The sequence below is a fragment of the Drosophila eugracilis genome, unplaced genomic scaffold (genome assembly GCF_018153835.1).
Source record: "Drosophila eugracilis isolate 14026-0451.02 unplaced genomic scaffold, ASM1815383v1 contig_90, whole genome shotgun sequence".
Classification (NCBI taxonomy): domain Eukaryota; kingdom Metazoa; phylum Arthropoda; class Insecta; order Diptera; family Drosophilidae; genus Drosophila; species Drosophila eugracilis.
The window spans coordinates 6,611,541-6,636,011 of NW_024573812.1; the positions used below are offsets into that span (position 1 = coordinate 6,611,541).

The 24,471-nt window shown below is 43.4% G+C and overlaps 6 protein-coding genes across 14 annotated transcripts; 2 read left to right on the forward strand and 4 right to left on the reverse strand.

The window, feature by feature from the left end:
- Positions 1-420: 420 nt before the first annotated feature.
- LOC108113072 (coronin-1C-A) lies at positions 421-11,941 on the reverse strand. 2 transcript variants are annotated; one of them, XM_017223513.2, is made up of 7 exons: positions 11,731-11,941; positions 5,194-5,448; positions 3,576-3,842; positions 3,102-3,515; positions 2,744-3,037; positions 1,703-1,888; positions 421-1,644 (listed from the first exon to the last, which is right to left on the reverse strand). In XM_017223513.2, the coding sequence occupies exons 2-7, from the start codon at positions 5,389-5,391 to the stop codon at positions 1,426-1,428; spliced, it is 1,578 nt and encodes a 525-aa protein (XP_017079002.1). In that variant the 5' UTR covers positions 5,392-5,448; positions 11,731-11,941; the 3' UTR covers positions 421-1,425. The 2 variants fall into 2 exon arrangements, with proteins under 2 accessions (XP_017079002.1, XP_017079001.1); XM_017223512.2 differs by having other exon boundaries at positions 1,703-1,909.
- Positions 11,942-12,301: 360 nt separating this feature from the next.
- LOC108112289 (nose resistant to fluoxetine protein 6) lies at positions 12,302-15,092 on the reverse strand. Of its 2 annotated transcripts, XM_017222111.1 has the most exons (10): positions 14,999-15,092; positions 14,493-14,942; positions 14,278-14,418; positions 13,677-14,218; positions 13,488-13,567; positions 13,325-13,438; positions 12,925-13,265; positions 12,725-12,867; positions 12,546-12,660; positions 12,302-12,493 (listed from the first exon to the last, which is right to left on the reverse strand). In XM_017222111.1, the coding sequence occupies exons 1-10, from the start codon at positions 15,078-15,080 to the stop codon at positions 12,438-12,440; spliced, it is 2,064 nt and encodes a 687-aa protein (XP_017077600.1). In that variant the 5' UTR covers positions 15,081-15,092; the 3' UTR covers positions 12,302-12,437. The 2 variants fall into 2 exon arrangements, with proteins under 2 accessions (XP_017077600.1, XP_017077599.1); XM_017222110.1 differs by having other exon boundaries at positions 12,725-13,265.
- A 145-nt stretch (positions 15,093-15,237) lies between these two features.
- Positions 15,238-18,245, reverse strand: LOC108113132 (serine protease inhibitor 42Dd). 6 transcript variants are annotated; one of them, XM_017223637.1, is made up of 4 exons: positions 18,138-18,245; positions 16,687-17,618; positions 16,480-16,621; positions 16,066-16,379 (listed from the first exon to the last, which is right to left on the reverse strand). In XM_017223637.1, exons 1-4 carry the CDS (start codon positions 18,160-18,162, stop codon positions 16,204-16,206), a joined length of 1,275 nt encoding a protein of 424 aa, XP_017079126.1. In that variant the 5' UTR covers positions 18,163-18,245; the 3' UTR covers positions 16,066-16,203. The 6 variants fall into 6 exon arrangements, with proteins under 6 accessions (XP_017079129.1, XP_017079127.1, XP_017079128.1 ...); XM_017223641.2 differs by lacking the exon at positions 18,138-18,245 and adding an exon at positions 17,699-17,998; XM_017223640.2 differs by lacking the exons at positions 16,066-16,379; positions 18,138-18,245 and adding an exon at positions 15,238-15,425 and having other exon boundaries at positions 16,687-18,002.
- Positions 18,246-18,652: 407 nt separating this feature from the next.
- LOC108112125 (antichymotrypsin-2) lies at positions 18,653-20,054 on the reverse strand. Its single transcript, XM_017221875.1, has 3 exons — positions 19,203-20,054; positions 19,000-19,141; positions 18,653-18,846 (listed from the first exon to the last, which is right to left on the reverse strand). Exons 1-3 carry the CDS (start codon positions 20,052-20,054, stop codon positions 18,653-18,655), a joined length of 1,188 nt encoding a protein of 395 aa, XP_017077364.1.
- Positions 20,055-20,366: 312 nt separating this feature from the next.
- Positions 20,367-22,498, forward strand: LOC108113085 (serine protease inhibitor 42Dd). Of its 2 annotated transcripts, XM_041819682.1 has the most exons (5): positions 20,383-20,447; positions 20,912-21,022; positions 21,086-21,967; positions 22,067-22,208; positions 22,262-22,498. In XM_041819682.1, the coding sequence occupies exons 3-5, from the start codon at positions 21,092-21,094 to the stop codon at positions 22,459-22,461; spliced, it is 1,218 nt and encodes a 405-aa protein (XP_041675616.1). In that variant the 5' UTR covers positions 20,383-20,447; positions 20,912-21,022; positions 21,086-21,091; the 3' UTR covers positions 22,462-22,498. The 2 variants fall into 2 exon arrangements, with proteins under 2 accessions (XP_017079020.1, XP_041675616.1); XM_017223531.1 differs by lacking the exon at positions 20,912-21,022 and having other exon boundaries at positions 20,367-20,447.
- Positions 22,499-22,567: 69 nt separating this feature from the next.
- Positions 22,568-24,155, forward strand: LOC108113087 (serine protease inhibitor 42Dd). Its single transcript, XM_017223533.2, has 4 exons — positions 22,568-22,687; positions 22,909-23,753; positions 23,806-23,947; positions 24,014-24,155. Exons 1-4 carry the CDS (start codon positions 22,675-22,677, stop codon positions 24,130-24,132), a joined length of 1,119 nt encoding a protein of 372 aa, XP_017079022.1. The 5' UTR covers positions 22,568-22,674; the 3' UTR covers positions 24,133-24,155.
- Positions 24,156-24,471: the final 316 nt, after the last annotated feature.

Below are 24,471 nucleotides of genomic sequence, written 5' to 3' on the forward strand. Positions count from 1 at the left end.
TTGAGCCAAATTGCATAACAAACATAATTTTAATTAAATCAACAACTTGGTCGGCAACTCACTCTATCATAATTGCCACGTGCCACCCACAAAAGCACACTCGGCCAAGTTTAATTAAAATGTCAGAATCGTTATATGTACACGTAAATTGTAATTACATTTTTTTGGTTCGCTCGCTGAGGTAATAATTACACACAACGCATTTCCAGAATACTCTAAAGCTGTTTAGGCACAAATTAAATGCATTTGCATATTCAATTGAACCGAACAAATGAGCCTCCGCAAATGAATAGCGCATGGCTGAGCTTATTCCTGCAATTAAAAGTTGTCAATTAGTTTAAAATGCAACCTGCAACGATCTCATTAAGGACCGAAATGATTTAAACTGTCTCCATTAACAGCAAGCAACTTCGACTGACATTGTTTTCATATGTATATTGTTTTATTCCGTATCAAATTGTAAATTATTTGTATATAGAGTATTTATGTATATGTATACAGTCTGCGTTTTACAATTCAATTACAAAATCGGTAGGCATTTAGTGAGGCTTTCACTCTCTAGTTTTGCAGCATAACAAAAAAAAAAAACGACTAAAAACAAAAGAAAGGTAAAAGTAAAAGAAATCTGCTTCAAAATTGGTTCGTTGGTTTCTCATTTTGTTTCTGATTTTGATTTTGTTTTATTTATTGTTATTCTTATTATTTGAAAATACAGCTTATCATTAGTTTGAACAAGAAAATTTTGATTATGAAAACGGATTAAGTCCGATGACCCCCCATCACTTTCTCACTAAATTCGTAATGTTTGACACGACAATTTTCGGGGAAATGTGACTGTTTGAGGGGGGCCTCAGCTAGGATGAACTGTATCAAATATACAGACGTTACAGAAAGGAGCTCGTACAAATTTGGTAGGTAAATGTTAACTCTTAGGTGATTGAGGTTTAGTCTATGATTTGCCTTTGTTAAATTTACAACAATTTCATACTTGCGTCACAACAAAACGAACGAGGGGCGGAGTGTCTGCCCTTCGCTCTGCTTGATTTTGAGCGCAAATCGTAGGTAGTTCGTTAGGTTTTATATATTTTTGGCAGGATGTAGTTTTATGTTATGTTTTATACGCTCGCTAATGTTCGATCTGATGGTTAAGCTCGACTTTCTCTAACCCTATCTGTGTCACACTCAACTGATTTCGCTCGCTAAGGACCTAATATTAAATTATACAAAATAAATAATCGAAACCATAATCATAATAGACAATAACTCCTTCTCGTATCCAATTCGCCCTCGGTGCGTACGAAATAAACAAAATGTTGCATTAGAGAAATTAAGCGGTAACTACGAGCTTCTACAAGCAGTTCTCTGTCTCTCCTCCAATCCATTCCGCCCATTCCCATCAGTCCGGACCTCGTTTTACTGCTAGACCTAGTCCTCGGTTTTTGCCGTTCCTGCTGAAGTAGACGCGTGGTCATTGGCACTTTCGCTGGCTTTGCCGTCAGAGGTGGATGATGCCGCTGGCGCATCGCTTCCATTCTTGTTGCGGGCGTCCTCCTTGGCCTCTAGGGCGCGAATGCGGTTCTCCTGCTTGACGATGATCGCCTTGAGTTTGCGAATCTCATCTTGGATGGTGCGCAGGTCCTTTTCCTGTTGATGTAATGCAATTAATTATTTAATATACCTTTACTAATGCAAATATACTCACAGACAAAGTCACTGCCGGCGCTCCGCCCTCGCTAGCCTCGTTGTTGTTTCCGGACGCGTGTGAACCGCCGCCCGCACTGCTGCTCGCTGTTCCAGAGCTTCCGCCATCGCCTCTGGGCTTGTTGAGAATGTTGCCCGCCTTCTTCGCCGGCAGCGACTTGTTGACCGACGAGGAGACATAGCCACCCTGTACAATGGAAACGCGATCCTGATTAGGTGGATTAGAAAATCTGTTCCTTTCAGAACACAACAAGCAACAATGAACACAACAACAAGCGCCACGCGCAATCGCGTGCGTGTTAGGGCCAAGTGTGCATGTGTTTGCGGCGTGTTACTGCTTCCAGGACAAAGGCTAAGATGCTAACACCCTAAAGAGCTAATATATGATTCTATTCATTTATAATTTAAAATTTAGTTTTGTAGTTTTAGTTAAAAATAGATTCTTCGAAATACCGGTTAAGGTTTAAAATCTCAGAAGTCGAAAGGGATCTCAAAAAACTTGGAAACTTCTATTCCGTAGAATGTGATTATAATTTCTCGTAAAAAGATCTACAAGGATTACTTTTGGTGCCATATCTCGGAGTTCACAGTTAAACGTTACAATGGGGTTTGTATTGCGTGTGGGTGAGTGGTCTGTGGCTGGGCGGACGATACACAAACGTAGATAACGCAGTAAGGAACGCAAGCAAAGCAAGCGCAGGCAACACACGCTGGTAGCCACCGACAAATGCAGGAAGTGAGCTTCAAACGGAGTCCCGAAGAAGCTCATGACTAACAACGAAAAGCAACTGCAGAAGCCGTTGGAATACATTGGAGAAGGGGCGTCCACAGGGGCAGCGGCTGCCTCATCGACTTCGAGCCGCATTGCCAACTGTGGACGTGCCCCGCGAGCCCGCATGCTGATATATATCCTATATCTTGTACGCTCTGATCGCCGGCAGAATGGCTGGCATAGTGGCCGAGCTATCACCGAATTCGACTGCGAGCGCTGTATTCCCAACGCGAAGTAGAAAGGAGTGGCATTTCCACTGTGACCACTTACTTTGAGCGAAAATGTGATCGGATCTGCATCCTTGCCGTCGATCCACTCCTCGGCGGTGATGGCAGCATCCTCCGCTAGCGTGTCGGGGTAGAGATCCTCTTGGAAGAGATCCGATTTGCGCGGAACGGTCATCGAGATGACCTGGCACAGACCGTTGTTGTTCATGCGGTAGAACTTGGCCACCTCGCAGGTGGTGACATCACAGCCTCGCTTGGGCATTAAGCCAATACCACGCTGCGGCTCTGTCGTCTGAAACGTGTTGATGTAATGCACGAATGGAGGTTCAGGTGTTACCTATATGGGATGAGATTCTGCATTAGATATTACATTCATCTCAAGATTTCATACTGTTACTAACCTCAAAGTACCTAATGACAGAGTCACCCTTGCCGCACAGGTAGATCATGTTTGTGTCTGCGTCGTAGAGCGGGAACATCACACCGTTGGACGTATCCAGCTCCACCATGACGATAGGTTCGTTCAGGGCGTCCGGTGCGCGCAGAGAATACTGACGCTCCGAGCTACGGTTGAAACCTGTAGTGAAGATCAACCCGTGACGCAGGAAGATAGCCCGTGTGGCCTTGGAGCCCTCGTGGCACATGGCTTCGCTATCCAGTTCACCTGTGCGTGGATCGTAGATGCGGATCTTTTTGTCCTTGCAGGTGGTGACCAGCTTGGAGCCATCCCAATTAAAGCAGGCGCTGTACACGATATCTGGGTGTGAGTCGATGTGCACAAGGATTTCTCCAGTGCCGACATTCCAAATGACAACCTTAAATAAACAGATTATATATAAACTTTGGATCGGGAAGAGGAGTTAACATAGGCTCACCTGGTTATCAGAGCCGGCGGTGAGCAATACATTTAGGGCCGAGGGATGCCACAGCACCAGACCCACGCGACGCTGATGGAAGACCAGGTCGACCACAGGTTCGGTGAGCGTGCGCGACAATCCGCCGTCCGGAATCTGCCACACCTTGACCACACAGTCCTCTGAGCCGGAGGCGATCACATTGTCGTTGTGGGGGCACCAGGCGATGTCCAACACAGGACCCTTGTGTCCGCCCACCAACGGGTGGTCCGCCGCTATACGGCCAACCTGAAAAAGACCATTAAATTCCAATTAGTACGATATGTCACCGTGAACTAATTAATTGACGACCACTACGTCACAACCAGACACCACCGCAAAACTGCAACCTCGCGACCCATTGGCCCACTTCCTGAATTATTATTTATAGCCGACTCCGGCTGGAATCGGTTCTGCTATGTCTGCTAATCTGCGGAGCAAGCACTTCATAATTGTAAACTTCATGCCGACTGCCAGCGAGAATTGCATGCGAATTATACAAAATATTGATGCGGATTGCTCCCGCCAAGATATATTTTTAAAATGGAACAATTATATTACGTATTAGACTTATATTAATGTAGACATCCTTAAAATATAAACTCTAAAAGTTAATTTCCATTAACACGTATCTATTGCATGAGAAGGTAGGTAGAAAAAAGATGATTCATTCCAAAAAATGTTCAGAAGACTTCTAAATCTATTTTGGTTTTTCAAGAACTTTTGCTTGTTCTTTTCCACACTTGCCACATGCGGCCAACCTTGGCGACTTGACGGATCTCACTTACGAGTATCATCCGCCCCGCCCTCCAGCCGACCAAATCCAGTGCCCATAAAATAAGTAAAATAGGGCGTGTGAAAGCCGCTCTACATAGAAATCGTCACTTAAAGAAGCGGCTGCTGCTTAACCGCCAAGAAGACGATGTGAAAAAAGCTACCTCGTGTTTTGCATACAAATTTGTTCCAATTAGAACGACACTCGGCCTGCCTCCAAATACGTTTTGACCAAAAGAGGAGCCCCAGAGGAGGATCGGGGGAATGGGGGCAGATGTGGATAGACTACCGCCCACACTTTTGCGGGAGCTGCGGAGACAGCCGCAACTGAACGGAAGCCCATGTGGCTCGATCTGGAGCACCCTGGCAAATGATTTCGGAGAGCGAAATGAAATTTATTGGAATATAAACAATTATTTTATTGCGGAATAATTCGCCGAGCATAGTGTGCGTTTCAACGCAATGATCCGGCTGAATATCATTTTTGTATTCACTTATCGGAGAGCTCGCTCCTCCGTCTCTCTCTCTCTAAAATTAGACGATTTTGTTTGTCATGTTGGCTTTTGGCCAAATTACAAAAGTGCGCCAGCTAACAGAACCGATGCCGCAAGAGTAGCAGGATTCATAACTATTTATAAATACATGCGAGATTGGGGGGAGTGATGTGAAATCCGTCGACGTCACTCGCGACGTGGCAACAAGCCCGCAAATGGCCGCAAACTTTATGCCAAAAAGCGCCCTATTAATAGTTGGCCATTGTCTTATTTAAAAATACGCCACCCAAACTAGCCGCTGTGAGGGGAGACGCCAATAGTGGGGCACTCACTTTATTGTGTGGCAAGACGATGAAGGCTCCACCGCCCGCCGACTCCACGATGATGGCCAGGAACTTGGGATTCACCGCGCAGAATGTGGAGTCCCAGCTGGATTTGGATACCCGTATGTTGTCATAGCACTGCTCCCGCTTCAGGGCCTGTCCGTAGACGTGGCGGAATTTTGAGCTCCGAACTACGCGAAACGACATCTTGATGTTGCAGTGGCTTGTGTCAGTGGTCAGTCCTGAGTTTCACTACGTCTACTTCTAGAATGAGAATGGAAAACATAAATGTTAATAACGATTTTAATTAATCAGTTGATAAAATTGGAATTCAACCGAACCTCTAACCCTATTAAATACTATTCTAACACTGTTTAAAAAGTCTGAGTAGGATATAAAGGAAATCCTGATCAGACACAATTTTTTTAAAACGTCAATACAAATGCGAATTCATCACTATCCGAGCTATGAGCGACGCATAAACCGACTGAATCGGATTGTTATTCGCTTTCAGCTCACTGATGTATTAACTTAACGCGTTTTTCTTTCACCGCGCTTCGCAGCCTCGATTTGTTTAATAAATTTGAATATGCTAATTTCGCTTGTTGCGAAAATCAATGAGCTTTCCCATTCGCAGTTCGCCATTGACGAGCTGGCTTTGTCCGCGAGAGGTTGCATCAAAATTGGTTATGGCATCAATATCGGCGACTGAAATCGCCGGAAACGAGGCAAGGCGCCTAGAACGCTTTCACCTGCCACCTGCGAGCTGCCAGCTGCCACAAATGGCGCCACTTTCGTTAATGAACTGCCAGCCGGAACGTGTCGGATTATCAGTTGGCCAGCAATACGTACCCCTTTCTTTTATATGACATCATAATGCCAAAATACTCACTCCAGTAATGGATAGCCTGCCAACACGTGAGTTATGGCAGAGCAAAAGCCGAACCCGAGACCGAATCTAAACCCAAAAACCCAAAACCCATACCTAACACTCCGAGAGACTTCTAGATAGCTATATACATACATATCTACGTGCTGCGGACAGTCGCAGAAAACATTTCTGGGTTGGGCCGAGGCCGACAGGCTGACTAAACTCTGCCTTCGAGCAGCTTTCGTTTTTAATCAGAAAAGTGCCATAAAACTGTTTCTTTTCTTTCGGCTTTGTTTTGCTCCAACATATTCATATTCATATTTATTGCAAGCACTAAACTTTGTCATTGACCCCTTAAAAAACTGCCACCAAAGCAGAGCCCGATAGTTGATTACTTTCTATACCTAACACGGGAATATGTTTTGCCCTAAATGGCTTCGTTTTTCGATGGGTGTGGGTGTGGGCAGAGGGTATGGCCTATCGACACGGCCCCTCCACTGATAAAGAAATATCAACTTGGAGTTGGCTAAACACCGCAGAGATAATGTTAAGTGCTACGCCTATGCAATCTAAGGCATTCGCCACCAAATGGAATAGACTCCAAAAGCACTGTTTCCCCAGAATATATCGATATCTGCGCTGTGCGAGTGTGTATGCGCTGTTATTTATGTGTTTATATGCCAAACACCTTCGTTTGCAGGCGGGAAAATTTCTGTTTCGCAGCTGAAGGTCAAACTTATTAATAGAAAATTAAATCATCTTAGGCGAAATTAAATTTTCATATACAAACACAGGCGCACGATGCTCGTAGGAGCGTTGTAAATCGCATTTGATGTGTTTATTTATTTTGTTGGCATCGCTGGCATCTGCCATGCCTGAGTTATCATCGCCGGGGCAGCACTCCCACTCCCACTGCTCTTCCCCCGCTCGGGCCCAATTGCATTCGCAATTACGGTTCGCAAATGCCAAAAATGTGGCCTCTTCGGCATCGAGACGACTTGAACTCGCCGCTGGTTTAATCAGCAGGCCAGCGACTACAAAAGACTCTGCCCAGCGGAAGTGGGTTTAAGAAAATCTCTGAGAAGAAATGAAAATCACCCAAGTACTTGTTATGTTATGCGGGTGGTGTGATTGAATGATCAACATCGGATTGTATGCAATCAATTACAATGGGGTAACAGATATGTAACTTTTTATTGAGATAACAGAGGGATATGATACAGAGGAGCTAAGCAATACTAAAAATCGTTTCGAAGCCTTTAAGTATAGGTGATTGGTCACTCTTTTTTTATATTATATATATAAACAAAGATCGGCACCAGTGCTTGATTTGACCAGTACAACCTCGCTTAAAATGCGGATTCGCTGCTGCCAACACCGCATAATATGCAGTTTCGGTGTTAAAATACCGCCATGTTTGTTACGAGTAGTAGCAGACAACACACACAAATATGCGGCGTACAGAGCCAAACTTTAAAAATGTATTTCTTCTACTTTTATGCGCAGCATTCCTGCACATTCTTTCTTGGTACTGTGCTTCCAAAAATACGTCAAGTGTTACTTAGATGAATGCCAATATAAAGGAAAAGGATTAAAAGCTTACTGCTCCCTTAGCTTATTTTCTTTTAGCCTCCCCTTTTTAAGCGCTTGTCGTTACTGAGAAAAAGAACCCACCAGATCCTAACGTCACCAATAGTTTAATGGGTTTAGATTTGTATAATACTTTTATAATACTTAAACAAATTTTATTCTGTTAATCAGTTTCTAAAAATCGGATCTTTATTTGTTGTTAAACGCGATTAAAACTCAAACCTCTGGGATAAGATCACTCCAGATATTAACCGCTTTTTCTAAGTCACTGAATTGTATTCAAAAGCCATTTTATTCAAAATCTATTAGTTTTCAGTTGCCAGGAATAAAAACAGTTTGCCGTTGAATCATTGAGAATACCTCCGCTAACCACATGCCGATTAACCGACCGATGTCAACCAACTTTCAGCAGGGACTGTCTTGCAATCACGTTGATCATCTGACAATGGAGCTATGGAGCTGCTGTGGGGCCCTTTAGCAATTGGTGTTGCAATCGCGCGGGATGCAACTGCAGCTCAATTGATGCGATCGCGATGGTCCAGCGATCGGGGACTGGCCGCAAATTAACTTAATGCTTGATTGCAAATCTTGGCGCTTTGTCGACACGTTGTGTTCACCGGCCAATTCTAATTGCTAACAAATGCTGTCGTGTTGTTCTTACTCCCCGGCGGCGTGACTAAAACGCAGTGATTCCCCCTACTTTTACCCTCAACCCCCCTCAAATGGCTTGGGTGTGCAGTCAATTAAGCGTAGTACGAGTAGTTTCCAGCGGCAAACGTGCAATGGGGCGTGGGCAAAAATAAAACAGTGCCTGGGTAAAAATAAAGTGGTGATGGAATGGGACACTGCTCCAATTGTGGCAGCGAGGGCCCCGTTATGATGACATCTCCATTCCCATATACACTGGAAAAGCAATCTATTAAATCAACATTATCTGCAGTTTTTACAACCCAACAAATTTGAAATACTAGGAGTTTTTAAGAACTCCCATTGGTTGTCCTGAAGTATAAACTGGCAAAGGATAATGTCTATATAATAAAATATATAACATTTAACCAGATAATTGACAAAACACTTCAGACATAGTATAAAAAAGAAAAGTATTATTTTTCAGGTATAGCTAACAAAATGTATGTAAATTTTAAATGGAATATTTTTTAAACCGAGAGTAACAACTTTTATCGAAAATGCTAAACATCCCTCAATATGATCGCAATCATTTATTTAGGCTTCTGCAGATATATATATTTTCTATATAAGAAATTGCTGCTCAGCAATTTTGTGAAATTATAAATGATAAAATAAATCATCTTATCAAACTACTTTTAATTTTAACTTTAACTGTGCACAGCTGCATCGACACCTAATCAGCTGGCCAATGATCGCAATGCCACCAAGCATGAGTCATCCGTGATAAGAGGGCCGACTGTTTATCGGGTGTCGGCTGCACTGGAAACTTTCGCCGTCCGACTCGACTTTACGATAGTGATGATGATGATGATGTCATTGATGCAGGCGCAACGTCATTGGAAGTGCAACGAGCGTCTGCATGTGTGTGTGTGTATGTGAAGGTTCATCAAACTGCTTGAATAGTGTGCGTGCATGACGGCGATTAGCCAAAGTTTTTGACAAAAAACGCGCAAGTGTCGCGGCAGACTCACTGGCTTGCTGCACAGTGGGTGTCGTCGGTGCCCCGAGTGAAAGTGGAACTCTGCTGCTAAAATTAACCACATGCATTTGCAGTGCCCCACCCGACACTCACCCCTCCCCCCTCCTGCTGCCAGCAGCCGTCACAAGTGGCGCTGGCTTTTGTTGCTGTCTTAATTGCTGCCCGTTCCTCTGCGTCTTCCCAACTCTTCCCCACTACGCCGACCATTTGTTGCTATTTTTTGCATTTCCATTTGCGCTTAGTCAGACTGGGCGGCAGTCGTAGCTGCCTCTGCACCATATAGTTGCCGGGTATTACGATTTCAAAAGGATTTTAAATCTTATCCAATAAAATCTGTAACTTACTGATAAACAAGTGTTATAGTTTTGAGTCACATATAACTAGAATGTTTTGTCAATATTAGACTTTTTCCTTAAAAAGTAGGCCAAAGATTGGATATTTTTAATAAGAAGTAAAACTCTAAATATTTTTATCGCTAAACTCGTTAAAGTTTTCTATGAAAGATAAACAATGCTCGACGCTTTTCTAAATGTCTTTAAGTTTTGTAAACGTTTCATATTTCCCCTAAAATATCTTAGAAAGTGTTTTGGTCACCTCTTGAGAAAGATAAGGGAATTGAACTTGTATTTATATTCTGATTGTAATCCGAAAAATATCTTTAAAAATTAAACTAAAAAAGGTTCTTGCTGATTCATTTGTATCTCAGTGATACGTTTTAGTAAAACCCATTTAGGGCAATCAAATCATTCTTTTAAAGTGCATTGAGTAACGGTGATCAAAATAGTCATTCGAGTGCCAAATTTTGTTTCCAAATTAACTTTTCGGATGTAAAAGCTTTCATTAAGTATAATTATTGTTTTAGCGTTTCTAGAAGCGACAGTCGAACGATAGTTTAGCAAAATGTTCACAAGCGGTTGAAATGGGGAATCGAGTTTTATATTATTAAAACATAAATTGATATTACCAAATGTTTTACTATTGTATGTTAAAAAATAAAGTTAAAAAGATATTTTTATTTCCTTTCCGTTCTTTTAATCGTTTTGTTGGAGTTGCTGCTTTACATATTGAAAATGTAATTATGTGCGTTGGTAGCAATAAAAACAACAATACAAAAAATAGCCAATGTTGTTCATATTTAATAGAGTATTCAAGAAGTGAACCAGCTTCCATTTTTCACAAATGATTGCCGTCCAATTGGCATGTTTGTTCATCACCCAATTGGTGTTTATACGAGCGGCTGTTTTGCGATCGTGGCCAAACAGCTGTTGGCTACCAAGTTATCGCGGCATTAGCTGACGCATAAGCGCGATCAGTGAGCATGCGTATATATGTGTATGTGTGTGCTTCATTCCAGTGCATTTTTCATATTTTTGTCACTAATTGGTGTTGGCTAAGTTTTGCTGCTTAACCCATTTGGGGAGCAACCGAAATAGCTGTGCGTGGGGGCGTATGCTGCGCTCTCTCTCACTCGCTCGCTCACACTTTCCAAGACGCCGCTGGAGGTCGCTTGTTTTTCACACTTGCTCTCGCTCACACACACGAAATGAACCGTAATTCTGCGCTCGGCTTGGGCCGAATGGAAGCCACGTTTATGGCTGGCAATATTCCGTATTTCAAATATCATCTCATTTTGGCGCCCTCTAGCGCTTCACCCCTATCTACTCCCCCTTCCGCCATCACCAGTAACTTGTTGCTTCTGCCAGCAACAATTGGCACATTCTCTCTCCTTTCCCCCTTTCTCTTTCTCATTAACCTGGCTGCTCTCTCGCCTTCACTCTCATGCAGCGTAAACAAGTGAGAGCCGGAAAAGCCACACAAATTACACGCAAATACGAGGAAAGGGAAAAAGAAGGAAAAACACATAAAAAACAATTAATACAATCAAGTGCGAAACAACAAATTCGACTACGAGTTGTTTGATTTCTTTCGCTCGTTTTTGCAACGTTTTTCGGCACTGGCGCTGCCAAAGACGCTGCTTCGCTCTCTTTATTCCCTTTTTTGGGTGTTGGACTCATATAACACGGTGAGCGAGCGGGAGAGCAGATGGCTAAACTTTTATAGCGGTACTCTTCACATGCACTGCGTTCGCCGCTCCTCTCGCATAAGAAAGCACGCACACTAGCGCACGCACGCCACATACACACACGCACGCATACAGTTGCAAAGGCGGCTGTCGCACTTATTTTTTACCGTGATTTTTAATGATTTTGTAATACGCGCGTTTATTACTTAAGCGCCGGATTTGCATCGGCCACTCTCAACGTTATTAGGAAAATGCACAGCTGCCGCTGACACCGAGCAGGAATATTTATATGCCGCTAAAATATCGGCTGTGATTCATTTGCCTAGCGCACCGCTTGACATTTAATGTGGCAGCGCAAAAGCGGCCGCAAGAAACCAAAATACCACCACTCACTTATTTATCACTCCACTCACTGGGGCCAGCGCATTCAGCGGGGGATTTCTACCAAAGATTTTGCACACGACTGGGAACTTAAGGCACTAACTACTTCAAGACTTTTCAGTCAGCAGAAAGACGGGACGAGTACAAAATGCCGACGAGAGCGCGCAGAGCATCTAAAAGCAAGTTCGACACTGTTGTTCGGGGCGAGTTGTTGATATCAGCTCAGTGAATGCCAGGCGCTGAGTTCATCCGCTTGGCGTTGCCACCTACGAAAATAGCTAGATATAACTAGGGTTCATTTCTATCTCCCTAAATGAACCCAAAGCTGCCCCGAATCTTAATATTACTACTATGACGCCTTATTTTATTTTAAAATATATTCCAAACCTTTAGTGAACGATGTAATGAATATGTAAATATTACATGTAAAAATAAATAAAACATTAAAACTTTATTACATTGTTTTTGTTCATTATTTGCGGTTTTTGAAGCGGCATTGTCAATTTATATTTGTACTTTCTAAAATCTAAAAAGGACTCAATTTTATTAATAACATAAACACATTTATATTTGCTCCCAAATTTAAAGTGTAATTTGTGTTTTATTTCTTGAATTTAATTATTCCCAGCAAACAATAATAGCTAAATGTAAGCACTGGAAAAAGCCAACAAATTGGCAACAATGCACGGCGTTAAGCGCCTGAAATAGAAACGGCCACTCTAAACAGCTGACTGCGCGCGTCTCATTTGAATTTCCGGATGGTTTTCTTTTGTAACTGAAATGGGTAAACTTTAACTAGGATATTGTTGCAAGCCGATGTTACGCACATTTTTCAGGCTCCATCAAGCAACGCAATATCTCTCCAAAGGGATGTTCCAGCAGCACGGCCACTAAGGCAGCCAACATTTGAGTGAGCATAAACACCATCAACACATTGCACAGCTAAAAGTGAGTTTAAAAATATGTACATATGTATAAAACAAGCTTATACAAGAGATATGCTCACCAGGTAGAAGCTGGACACATAGACCGGCTGCCTAAAGTAACCCGCCACAACTCTGAGGACTACAATGTGCCAGAGAAAGGACTGAAAGGAGATCCTTGCCAGTGGTCGAAAAACTGGCAATGTGCAAAAATCATATGCCATACCTGTCGGAGATTCGTGAGTGGTCGGAAACCTTAAATAAAATCCATAATTTAACCCACCTCCAACCTTGGAGCACATGAGAAGCACGAATCCCGCGCAAATCAGGAGCCAAAAGTTTTTGTGGAGACCTGCATACAAGGCCAACCAAAGAGATGGCTTTGCAAAGTCATGGTTAATAAAAATGTAACCGGAGAAAAGTACTCCCAGCGTGGCCAGCACAAGCAGCCACATAGCCAGTTCGTATTTTAGATGTCCTTGGAACTCTAATTTTTTGGAACGCTGCTTAAGATAAACATGACCACACATAAAGCCGAATAAGTAGCCTCCCAAATTCGTATAGAAGGGTGGATACATCTGGTAAAATGTGTCTGAGTGCCGAAAGTACAAATAGCGATAGGTCCTAAGGACAAAAAAAGTTTAAAAAGTTTAGATTCTGTTAGAAAATGTTAAAAAACCCACTCCGGTCGAAGATGGTAAACAGCGTCCAATTCGAGAATGTAGGTCAATACAGCAGGTACTGCAAAGGCAAGAGCCGAAAGAATTGCGTAGATAGTCTTTTTCAGTTTGGGATGTCTAAGAACACAATCATTAATTAATATTCGAGCATGAGAAATAAACTCACTTGTTGGTTAAAACAATCACGATAAGGAAGAGCTCAAATAGCTGCATGTCCGCCCCCAAATACCAGGTCTGGTGGGAACACTGCAAGGAAAAAATGTTAGGAAAGCAAACCAATCCCGTCACATACCATGTTGCAGACTAAACCAATATTTGCTGAAACTCACTATTTTAAAAATGTAAGAATACCTACACTGTCCTCCAGCATGTGGTTGGTCACAAAGAAAACGTTCTTCCACCAATTACTTCGGCAGAAAACCCTCTCTGCTTCCGTTAGATGCCGCCAAAAGGGTCCGTTTTGCAGCCTCACTAGCAGAGTTCCATTAAACAGGATAAGAGTGAGGAGCGATGGAAGGAGCCGGAAATATCTGTAGAAAAACACACGGAAGTACACGCCAATGCATTCGAGGGTGTCAGTCTTAGGTTGAATCAACTGGCGATCGGTAAACTTCACGTAGAGTAGGAAGCCGCTCATCACGAAAAATATCTGAATGACCAGGCTGCCGTTCTGGAATATCGAGGTCTCGAACCTGAAGAGGAATTGTTCGTAGAACTCAGGATTTTCTATCGGGACAGTCATGAAGACCATCAGCGTGTGTCCCAGGATCACCATGAACACTCCGATTACTCGAAACCCGTCAAAGAAGCTCATATCTCGCGTGAAATCTGAGACATGTGGCTGAGTCAATCGATAGTAATTTCGGACCACTGAAAAGGAGGTGAGAAGCTGCTGTCCTAGTGGAAATGTGAAGTAATTTTAAAAATGCCTTTTTCCAGAGTTAGCATGCACTTACGACGGCTTTTTAGCGCCTCGCTATAGAAGTTTTCTGTCGGCTGCGGAGTTAGCCTGCTCAGTCGGTAGTCGTGGATAGAGGAACACAAAGTTAAGAGGAGTATACAGACCACAAGACCGTAAAAAGTAAGATCAAGTCCATCTGATGAAAGTTTATAAGTTTAGAATTCTATGTTTTAGAGGGCAAACTCGCTATATACCCTCTACTCTACTTACCCTGCTCCAAGTGGTCAACCGCCGGCACGCAATACTCGATAAGGCTGCGAACTCTTAGCGAGAACTTCTCCCCAAACTCAACATTTAGGCATCTGTTCACCAACTCTTCGTGGAGAATGCGTACATCGTCATCAGCAGTTCGGCGGTGCACCTTGGCGTAGTAGGATCTGAGTTCCTCGTCCATGATTGCCCCCCTTCCAAGCTCAATCGAATCAGATAAAAAACCAAGGCTTTGCTTGCAAGTTTCTAGACACACACCTCTGAAGAGGCGATCATGACGAAAACGATGCTTAGAATCCTGCGACAGTTCGTTGATTTGGTTCCACAAAGAAGAGCTAGCATTGGGTAAAATCTCCACATACACCAGGCAATAGCTGCCTGAAGAGCTATCCAGACACAGATCGTAGTCATCCAGATGGTGCAAAGCTGGCATTTGCCTGTAGAGGGTCACTGCATACGAAGCGCTTCCTAAGTAATCTCTTCAGGCTGCTGTTCCCGCTACTTACAGTTAAATGAGCCATCTGAGAATCCCCCTTTTACCAAGGAGATAAACACCAAAATAACACAAATATTCAGTAAACGGAGCATACTTTGAGTGTCTGGCCTAGCACTTGAAGATCAACTAATGGGAATCTTTGCTCGATTTGCCAAACTAATTCAGCGATAGCGTGCTAAGCCGTCAGGCCTGAATGCGCTTTCCAAAAGTATTTCTATAAATTACTTCGACTTGACGAAATCACAGCTATTAAATGGCAGTCGTTTATTTTATTCCATTGAACTTAAATTTACTTCCTTTTTAGCTTCGGATTGCCTAACCCAAATGCCGACCAGTGAAGATCGGTAGATCGATATGAGACTTCACGTAGAAAGCGAAAGGATGGTTAGCGATGAAGTGTTTCCGCCTGAAGCCCGCCACGGGCATAATCCGGAATCCTGCGGAGGGACCATGGAATCGATGGAGAATTTTAGACACTTGGTTTTGGGCTTTATTGAGACCACATGCTTGGTTAGTACAAAAGTTGTATGTGTAAATATAAGATCATCGATTATGCGCAGTCTTAAGCTTATCAAATTTGGTTTGTGCATATATAGTTGGTTAGTAGAAGGCACCCAGGATAGATTATAGTTTCTTTATGCTGCCAGCGAAAAGAGCCGTTGAGTCCTTGTTGAGAATGTAATAGTTAAATGGATGATCGACATGGAAACGTTTCGGATCCGGCTCCGGCATGGGCATCGAGCAGCGCATCATGACCATACCTGTAAATTGAGATGACAGTGGAGTTCAGTTCAATGTACATGAGAACATTGTCGGATGTTAATGGATCTATGACTTCAGAAGTTAAGGATTCTTCCCGCAAATAGTTTGGCAGAATCCTTATTGATTATGTAATAGATAAATGGATGCTGAACATGGAATCGGATGGGCTCCGGCTCAAACGAGATCATCGTGGCGTAGCACATGACCATTCCTGAAAAATGAACATCAAAGTCGGTGTTGAAGTTATAAACAAGGCAAGGTGATTCAACAAGACACATGGTTATGCGTGGAATGTTCGGATAAATCTTGGAAATGTAATTCTTCCCAGGCGAGTTTATTGTTTAATGAATTTCGATGTTTTGGTTCATTACAGATTACCCCAAAGTTTTTGACAAATTCACAAATATTAAATAAAAATCTGCTTTTATTGGTCGGACATAAGATAAAGTACCATCACAGCTCATCATGCTCGCTGGAAGGAATGTCATTTTCCTCGAGCTGCACTACTGAGCCCCAAAACAGGGGCAGGTCCTCCTGATGCAGAAGGGCATACGTGAATGGACGATCGGCGAGGAACTCAATAGGTTCGTCCAGCGAGATTACCGATCGCTTTAGACGCACCACAACGCCTGCGGGATGGGAAGAAGACAACACAGACACGAATGAACAAATGGAACATGCAAAGGATGATGGATGCTACGAAGTAACCAAAATTCTTGAAACACTTACCGGTGGCAGCCGCAGCTTCTGTTCCCTCCTCGTTCACATCGATAAAGGCCTTGTGAATGATGGCCGATACTTTCAAGGGCTCTGAACTTTGCAGCATCTTGCCGAATTCAGCTTGGTCGCTGAACATCCTTGACATGCCCAGCTGCGGGAGAGATTTTAGAGGATTTAAATCGATTTTCTTCTTTATATTTCTTAAAAAAAGCTCACCTTTCGGAAAACGTCCGTCAACTCCACTTGGAACTCGGCCTTGAACTTAGGCAACTTAACTACTACCTGGGTTTTGTGTAGCGCTTGCGTGATCTGCGAGAGTGTCGTGAGGCGTAGTTTCTCCTCCAGGGCGGATAAACCCGTTTTGCTGTTGGGCAGAACGATCAGCATGGAAAGGTCCGAGTCCTTGTAGGGCAGCTCTAGAGCCGTGGCGTCCAGCGCTGGCAGATCGGCATAGCGGAACCGCTCCTTCAAGCCCATCATTGGAACCTGGACACTACGCTTGTCATCCAGATGAAAGGTATCTGGTCTCGTGGCATGCTTGGGGAACTGGTGCAGCCAGGTACCTTTGAAGTGAATGGCATTAACCAGGACCAGTCGCGAATCGGCGTTTAGTACGCTAGACGGCACTAGGTCCTTGATGAGGTTGTTCGTGCGCTGCTCCACCCACCCGTTGATAGTGGCCGCCGCCTGGACGTTTTTGGCGAAGTCTACGGCTTGGGCCGCAGAGAGGAACTGTTTGGTCAACAACTCATCAAACTCCTGGCGTAGTGCATAACCCTCCATCACAAATATCTTATTTGCGATGCGCAGGATCTGGCTGTCCTGGTAGGTAGCCAGCACCTGGTGGAAGCTCTGAGCGATTTGTCCCGCGTCGTTAGAGGCCAGGCCCAGACCGTGGTCCAACTGGGTGGCAGTCTCGCCCTCTGCGCCCAATCTGGCCATCGCCGCACAAGTTTGGATGGAAAAGGGCGAGAAGACGATGTTCTCGCCAGGCTTCTGCTCTGACAGCTTGCCGTAGACATTGATAGAGAAGAGGGCCAAACGGCGGGCGAACTCTTGATTGGCGGCGTCGGCCATGGTGACGTCAGATGAGCTGACCAGCGGGCAGAGGGAGAGGGCAAGGAAGAGCAGGGGGAGCAACCAGCAAGCTGTAAGTATCCAAATCGACCGTGGATGAGGTGTGCTTGGTTTCATAAATTTATGTAATTGCAGTGGACTGATGAGTCACCTCCACGTATGGTGTACAAAATATCGCTCGGGAATGCCGTTTCGCCGGGGATTCACTTGGCTTCGCTTATCGGAAACGAATATTTATAACCTGTAGCAATCGCTAATTCTCTAGCTTTCTCCAGCGCCTTCAATATGGAACTTTTTATTTTCTGTTTACTCTGTTTACGCCCTGGACTATATGATATGGGATTTAAGCAACAACTGAATGTTCTCAACAAGCTCCCATTGTTTTTATGCCCGCATATCTACTAGTCCGCAAAGTTTTCTCTTTAATTTATATTCCCAAACGGGTTTTTCTCTTAAAAAGTAGCTTTCTCTGTGTTTTGTGTTTCTCATCAATGCTCTCTGTTTGGTTTTGCCTCTTTAAATTTATATCTCGCCGCTCTTTGTTTCACTTTTTCCTGATTTCTTTGATATCATCAAATAGGATTACTTACCACATGAACCCAAAGGTGTCTCCATTCTTCTATAATTTCCGATATATTGATAATAAATCTTGATTGCTGAATGAACTTGGTCTTCGAAGCGTGCGTAATAGACTGCCCTGGCTTCAGGTTCGCACTATTGGCTGGGCCCTTATCAGTCAAAGCTCCGCTTGAGCTTGTTTTTGTCTTCGACAGTGATGAGACTTTTTCAACACACTGATAACGGAGCAATGCTGAAACTCAAATTATTTTCCATCCTAATTTGTTTACCACAATTGATTAATTTTTGGTTCAGAAATTATTGGTAGAGTGAGGTAATCTAAGAGTCTAAAAGCTCGTTAGACCCCCTGCATTAGCGAATGAAAAATGTTTGTTGTTTTAGAAAACATTTAATTAATCTTTTGGACTCTTAAAAATGTCCGCTAGACGTATGATTGGTAATGATGACAATGGATGATTTAGCTGAAAGCTAGTGAATTCAATTCAATTCAATTATATTATATATATTGACTGTATTTGTACAATCCTCAGGAGGTGCATTCGTTCCCATAGGTACATCTATCACATTTTTCATCTTTGTCATCCTTATTAGTGGTAAAGTGCCCGGCAAAGAGTATTCCATGGGTCTTATCATATATCGCATAGAAGAAGGGTCTATTAGCGTGAAATACCTTTGGCAGAGGTTGAGGGGCAGGCATACTCCTCATTGTGACAACTACAGCTAAATTTTTGAATAAAAATTGTATTTAATAATGAATTATTACTTATCTATACCGATGCCCTGTAACATAGTTTAAAATTTGGGATTATTAATGGATTATTAGTCCTTGCTAATTTCACTATATCTATGAAACCCCTTTATTTTCAGACTCACCAGTTGCCGCTGCAGCTTCAGTGCCCACTTCGTTGACCTCGATGAAGGCCTTGTGAATGATCTTTGAGACAAATAGCGGCGCCGGAGACTTCAACATTGCTCCAAACTCCGCCTGATCGCCAAAAATGCGGTTCATGTCCATCTGTGAGGAGTCAGGATGAAAAAATACATTCAGACGGATGTATCACAAGATGTTGACTAACCAGCTTAAAAGCCTGGGATAGTTCCTGCTGGAACTCAGCCTTAAAACTAGGAATTTTCACATCAACTTTCTCCAAGTTCATGGAAGATGACAATGCCTGTAGTGAAGTGCCTGGTAGCTTTTGCTCTAGGCTAGTGAGATTAGATTTCTCATCTGGCAGTATGAAGATCATGGCCAGATTGCAGGCACTGTAGTCCATTTTGAGGGCAGTGGCTTCGAGCTTGGGGAGCACGACAAAGGAGAAGCTATCGGACACGTGCATCATTCTCACCATGACAGGTTTCCCGGGCCCGAAGAATTTCTCTTCATGAGTGTGGCTTTCCTGGAATTTAATTGACCAATTTCCTTTGAAGTGAATAGCATTTATAAGTAGCAGTCGAGAGTCCTGGGATAGAACTTTAGGGCTGATAATATCCTTTACAAGATTGTTGGTCTGGGATTCTACCCACTTGTTGATTATACTGGCCGCTTGCTTACTCCCAAAATCAATTTCCATTGGCTTGGAGTGGAACTTCTTTTCAAGAATGTTGGCGAACTGCCCACCAACTTCAAGACCGTTCATCACATAAAGTCCGTTGACCATTTTAAGGACTCTGCACTCTTTGTATGACTTAAGCACAGCATCGAAGCTGTCGGCAACCTCTTGTAAATCTCGACCATAGAAACAGAGTCCCTCATCCAACTCCTTGGCTGTGGCCGATCCTTCCGTTGCTCCCATCCGCAGCATGCCAGCAGAGGTTCGAATGGACAGCGGGGAGTAGATGATATTCTGGCAAGGATTTGCATGGCATAACTTGTCATGCAGTCTATAGGTGAATTCTTCCAAGCCCGCCGAGAACTCCGCATCTTTCATGGTGACGGAAGTCAGGGAATTTGTATTGCTTGGAGATTGAAGAGTCAGTGGGTACTCTTTTTTTTAGAAGCACAAGAGTAAATAATGAGAACTGGACTGATATGTCTGATAAGACCCTTGGTTTGAGTAATTATTATAATAAGAACCAAGATAAGCTATCAGCCTGCCGATTTGCGGATATCTTGATAGGAAGCTTCTGTACCATTAGGGTAATGAGCTGGCTCTCTCCCGCAAGAGCACACTCCCACTCCAAGCTCTCTTGGAATTTATCTAATCGTGGCACAGCTCGTTCAGTTCTGAGTCACAGTGATTCCAGGCGTTAGTCAGTTCCACGCCTTTTGACAGACACCACGCACCTACTCCAGCCGCCTTCGATTGGTTATTTTTTCCGGTGTAAGTTATCAGGAAAACCTTAAGGTCAATGTCGATCTCCACCTGCTTTACTAGTCGATTCAGCTTGTCAGTGTCCACTGGGAAATGTCATTCTGCGTTTTATATTGATTTAATCTGAATCGTAGGTATTATAAATAATACCTGAACTTACCTGGTAGACTAGGTTATGGTAAGCCAAATCTTTAGCATTCCACGAAACAGATAGAATGTTTCACCTGTTCCACTATCTTTTGTGGTTTCTGACTTATAAGCAATACGGGAGTGTATATAAACATCAACAACTTTATCAGTTGACGCGAATTTTTTATCTTTTAATTTGATTTCATGGCTTTTGCTATAAAGAAATTTAATGTGACGACAGCGAATACTGGGGTTAGGCTCTTTAGTACTTAAAAAAGTTGCTTATTGGATATTTATAATATATATATGATGTTTAAGTTATAGGAATATAATTTATATTGCAGATAAAAAGAATGTTGTAGTAGTTCGATTCTAATACGTCATCCAGGGAATCAACAATTTGGTTCTGTGAACTTTCGAAATGTAGCTTTTGAATACTGGATGAGTATTTTTAAGTATGATATTCATTATTCTAATACATGGGGTTTATCTATGCTGAACTATTTCTTCTTCCGCAGTTCAAGATGTGCGATCCCCAAGAGAGCAGAAATTCGTTTTCCCGCCTCCTGGTTGATATCATTACCAAGAATGCCTTGCAGGAAAGTGAAAAGCCCCACATTAACACCGTGTTCTCACCGGCGTCCGTCCAAAGTTGTCTTACTCTGGCTTTTATAGGATCCTCCGGATCGACGGCCGAGGAGCTGAGGAATGGACTGCACCTTGGTCCAGGGGATCGCCATCACATAGCTCGAACGTTTGGGGAGTTCTGGCGGACGAACTGCAACTACGGTGACAGAGGACCCATTCTAAAGTCCGTGAACCGCTTGTACGTTAACGATGCCTTGGAACTGCACCCGGAATTCAATGAGATTGCCGGAGACTTCTTTCAATCGAAGGCTGAGACGGCAAAGTTCGCCGATTCGGAGGGTGCCACGCAACAGATCAACGACTGGGTGGAACAGGAGACGGAGCACAAGATCAGCAATCTGCTTCAGTCGGACGCCGTAAATGACGAAACGAGCGCCGTCATTATCAACGCCTTGTACTTCAAGGGAAAATGGCTGAAACCTTTTATGCCAGAGGCCACATCACTGGACATGTTCCACATGGACCAGGACTCTCATGTTGGGGTAAACATGATGTACCAGGAGGACAAGTTTCGGTTCGCCGATCTTCCCCAGCTGAAGGCTCGGGCTGTGCAGCTCCCCTATGAATACTCGAACATCCACATGCTTATCCTTCTACCCAATGAAATCTCCGGACTGAAAGATTTGGAGTTGCAACTCAAGGACGTGGACCTAGCCGATATCGACGCAGCTATGACCTTAGAGGATGTGGAGATTTTCCTGCCCAGGATGAGCATAGAGTACGACGTGGACCTCAAAAATATACTACATCAGGTAATTTTGTCCAATAAAATCTTAGTTTAGATGCATGGAATCTTTAAATAATTTAATTAAATCATTTTAATCATTACTAATTTTAATGTTAATCAACAGCTGGGAATTGCTGAAGTCTTCAGCGACAAGGCCAGACTAGACGGACTCTTTACCTCGCGAACTGGCCAAAAGATCTCGGCGGCAAGGCACCGCGGCTACATCGACGTTAACGAGGCTGGATCAGAGGCAGCAGCCGTCTCTTGTAAGTGGTACTCCGACTGATTCTCCTCTACTGATATTTACATCCACTTGCAGTCATGAAGATCGTACCCATGATGCTGAACTTGAACACAAAGCTCTTCAAGGTGGATCACCCGTTCGTTTTCTACATACGCAGCCCACAGGCTGTCTTCTTCGCCGGACGATTCTCGAACCCAAAGTCTGGAGAAGAGGAGGAGGGCGCATCGAGGAACGGTTCCAATGCTAGCATGTACAATGTCCAAGAACGGCAGTGAGACCAAATAAAACTCAGCTAGGAAATCCCAACCGCAATCGTTGATTTTCAATCTAAGAGAGTTGGGTGCGCAGTACTCAGTAAGGTAACAAAGTGCTTCTTTCAGTGGGTACATATACGAGCATGTCCAGTGCATATATAAGCTCGTTCTGGCACTCTCAGCTCAGTTTACAAAGGTACTGATCTCGGAGACCAGTTCGTTGGAGGCTGTCAAATGTATTACTTGTGTAAGTGCCGATCGCAAAAAGTCAGCAAAATAAGCTGAGAAAATAGATTTATGGGAAACCCAATCAGCGATTAGAAATAGCACCGAGCTTAATTGATGTACTAGTTGCATTTATTAATAGGTTGGAAATAATATATATTTAACGCTTAACTTGTTCGAAATCGTGTGTGAAAATAAGTGAAAAAGTTAAAAATAAATTGATAATTGTTCTTCCTACACTAGGCCTGATTCTGTGGGTCACTTCGGTGGCCTGCCAAAGCTCTGAGGAGATCTACCAGATCCTATCCAAGAGCCACACCAACCAGAACATCATCATCTCGCCGGTTTCAATAGAGACCATCCTAAGCATGGTTTACATGGGAGCTGGAGGAACGACAGCCCAAGAGTTGCAGACAGTTCTGAAACTGCCTTCCGGGGACAAGCAAGCGGTGGCCACCAAATATAAGGAACTCCTCAACCGGATTCAAGGGCAGGACCAGGGGCCCACATTAAATCTGGCCAACCGCATCTACATTAATGATCAGTTAAGCCTGCTACCGGATTACAATCAGGCTGTGAGAGAGCCCTTCAAGGCCGAGGCAGAGTCCATTAGTCTGGCCAATGGCCCGGCGGCGGCTGAGGGAATCAACAAATGGGTACTTGACCACACCAGTGGTAAGATCACGGACATGATTGATCCCGGCAGCATGACGGCCGATGTCAAGGCCTTGCTGGTAAACGCCATCTACTTCAAGGGCCAGTGGGAGTCCAAGTTTAACGCATCCAAAACCAGATCCGACACCTTCCAAGTAACCGCCGAAAAGAGTGTTCCCGTCCAGATGATGGTCCAGACGGGGAACTTTAAGGCAAGCTACTTCAAAGACATAGAAGCGCAAGTAATAGAACTGCCGTACCTGAACTCCAAACTGTCCATGACAATCTTCCTGCCCCGAGAAGTTGGTGGCCTGAGCGCTCTGGAGGAGAAGATCGTTGGCTTTAACAGGACGCTGGTGGCCAGGGAGGTGTTTCTAAAGCTGCCCAGGTTCAAAATCGAGTTTCATGACGATCTTAAGGAAACCTTAGAGAAGGTAAGCTAGCTCTAAAAATATCTGGTTTCGCCACTTAATCACTCAATTGCAGTTGGGCATCCGAGAGCTTTTCACCGACGACTCAGACTTAAGCGGCTTGTTCTCCGATAAGTCAGGCGGAAAAGTCAGCCAAGTCTCGCACAAGGCGTTCCTGGAGGTGAACGAGGAGGGAGCAGAGGCCGCCGCTGCCACATGTACGTAGAGATTCGGTTATCGCCGATCTATATATAGTACTACTCACTGTTTACGTTAATCCACAGCCGTAACTGTCACGAATCGAGCGGGCTTCTCCATGTACATCGCCGCGGATCATCCCTTCGCCTTCGTTATTCGCGATGCGAACAACATATATTTCCAGGGCCGTGTCATTAGCCCCTAAATAAAAGGCAATTTAAATGGAAATTGAGTTATTGTATCATTAAGTATAAGGATTTAAGACTGGCACTCTTATAGGCTCTGCAACTGAATGCTTGGGGTAACCTTTGAAATTTGAAAACTCTATGAAGTATATGATCTGTAATCTAACCATCGCCAAATGTCAGATTTATTTGACTTCGAAATAATATCTATAGTAAAATTTAACTTTAGGAATTACTTTTATTTATTAATTTTATATTTTATTTATTCTAAATTTCATTTTTCATATTATTATTTATTCAGATATCTTTCCTTATCTGTTTTTAAAAATATCTCGTTTTAAAGTTAATGCCAAGTTGGC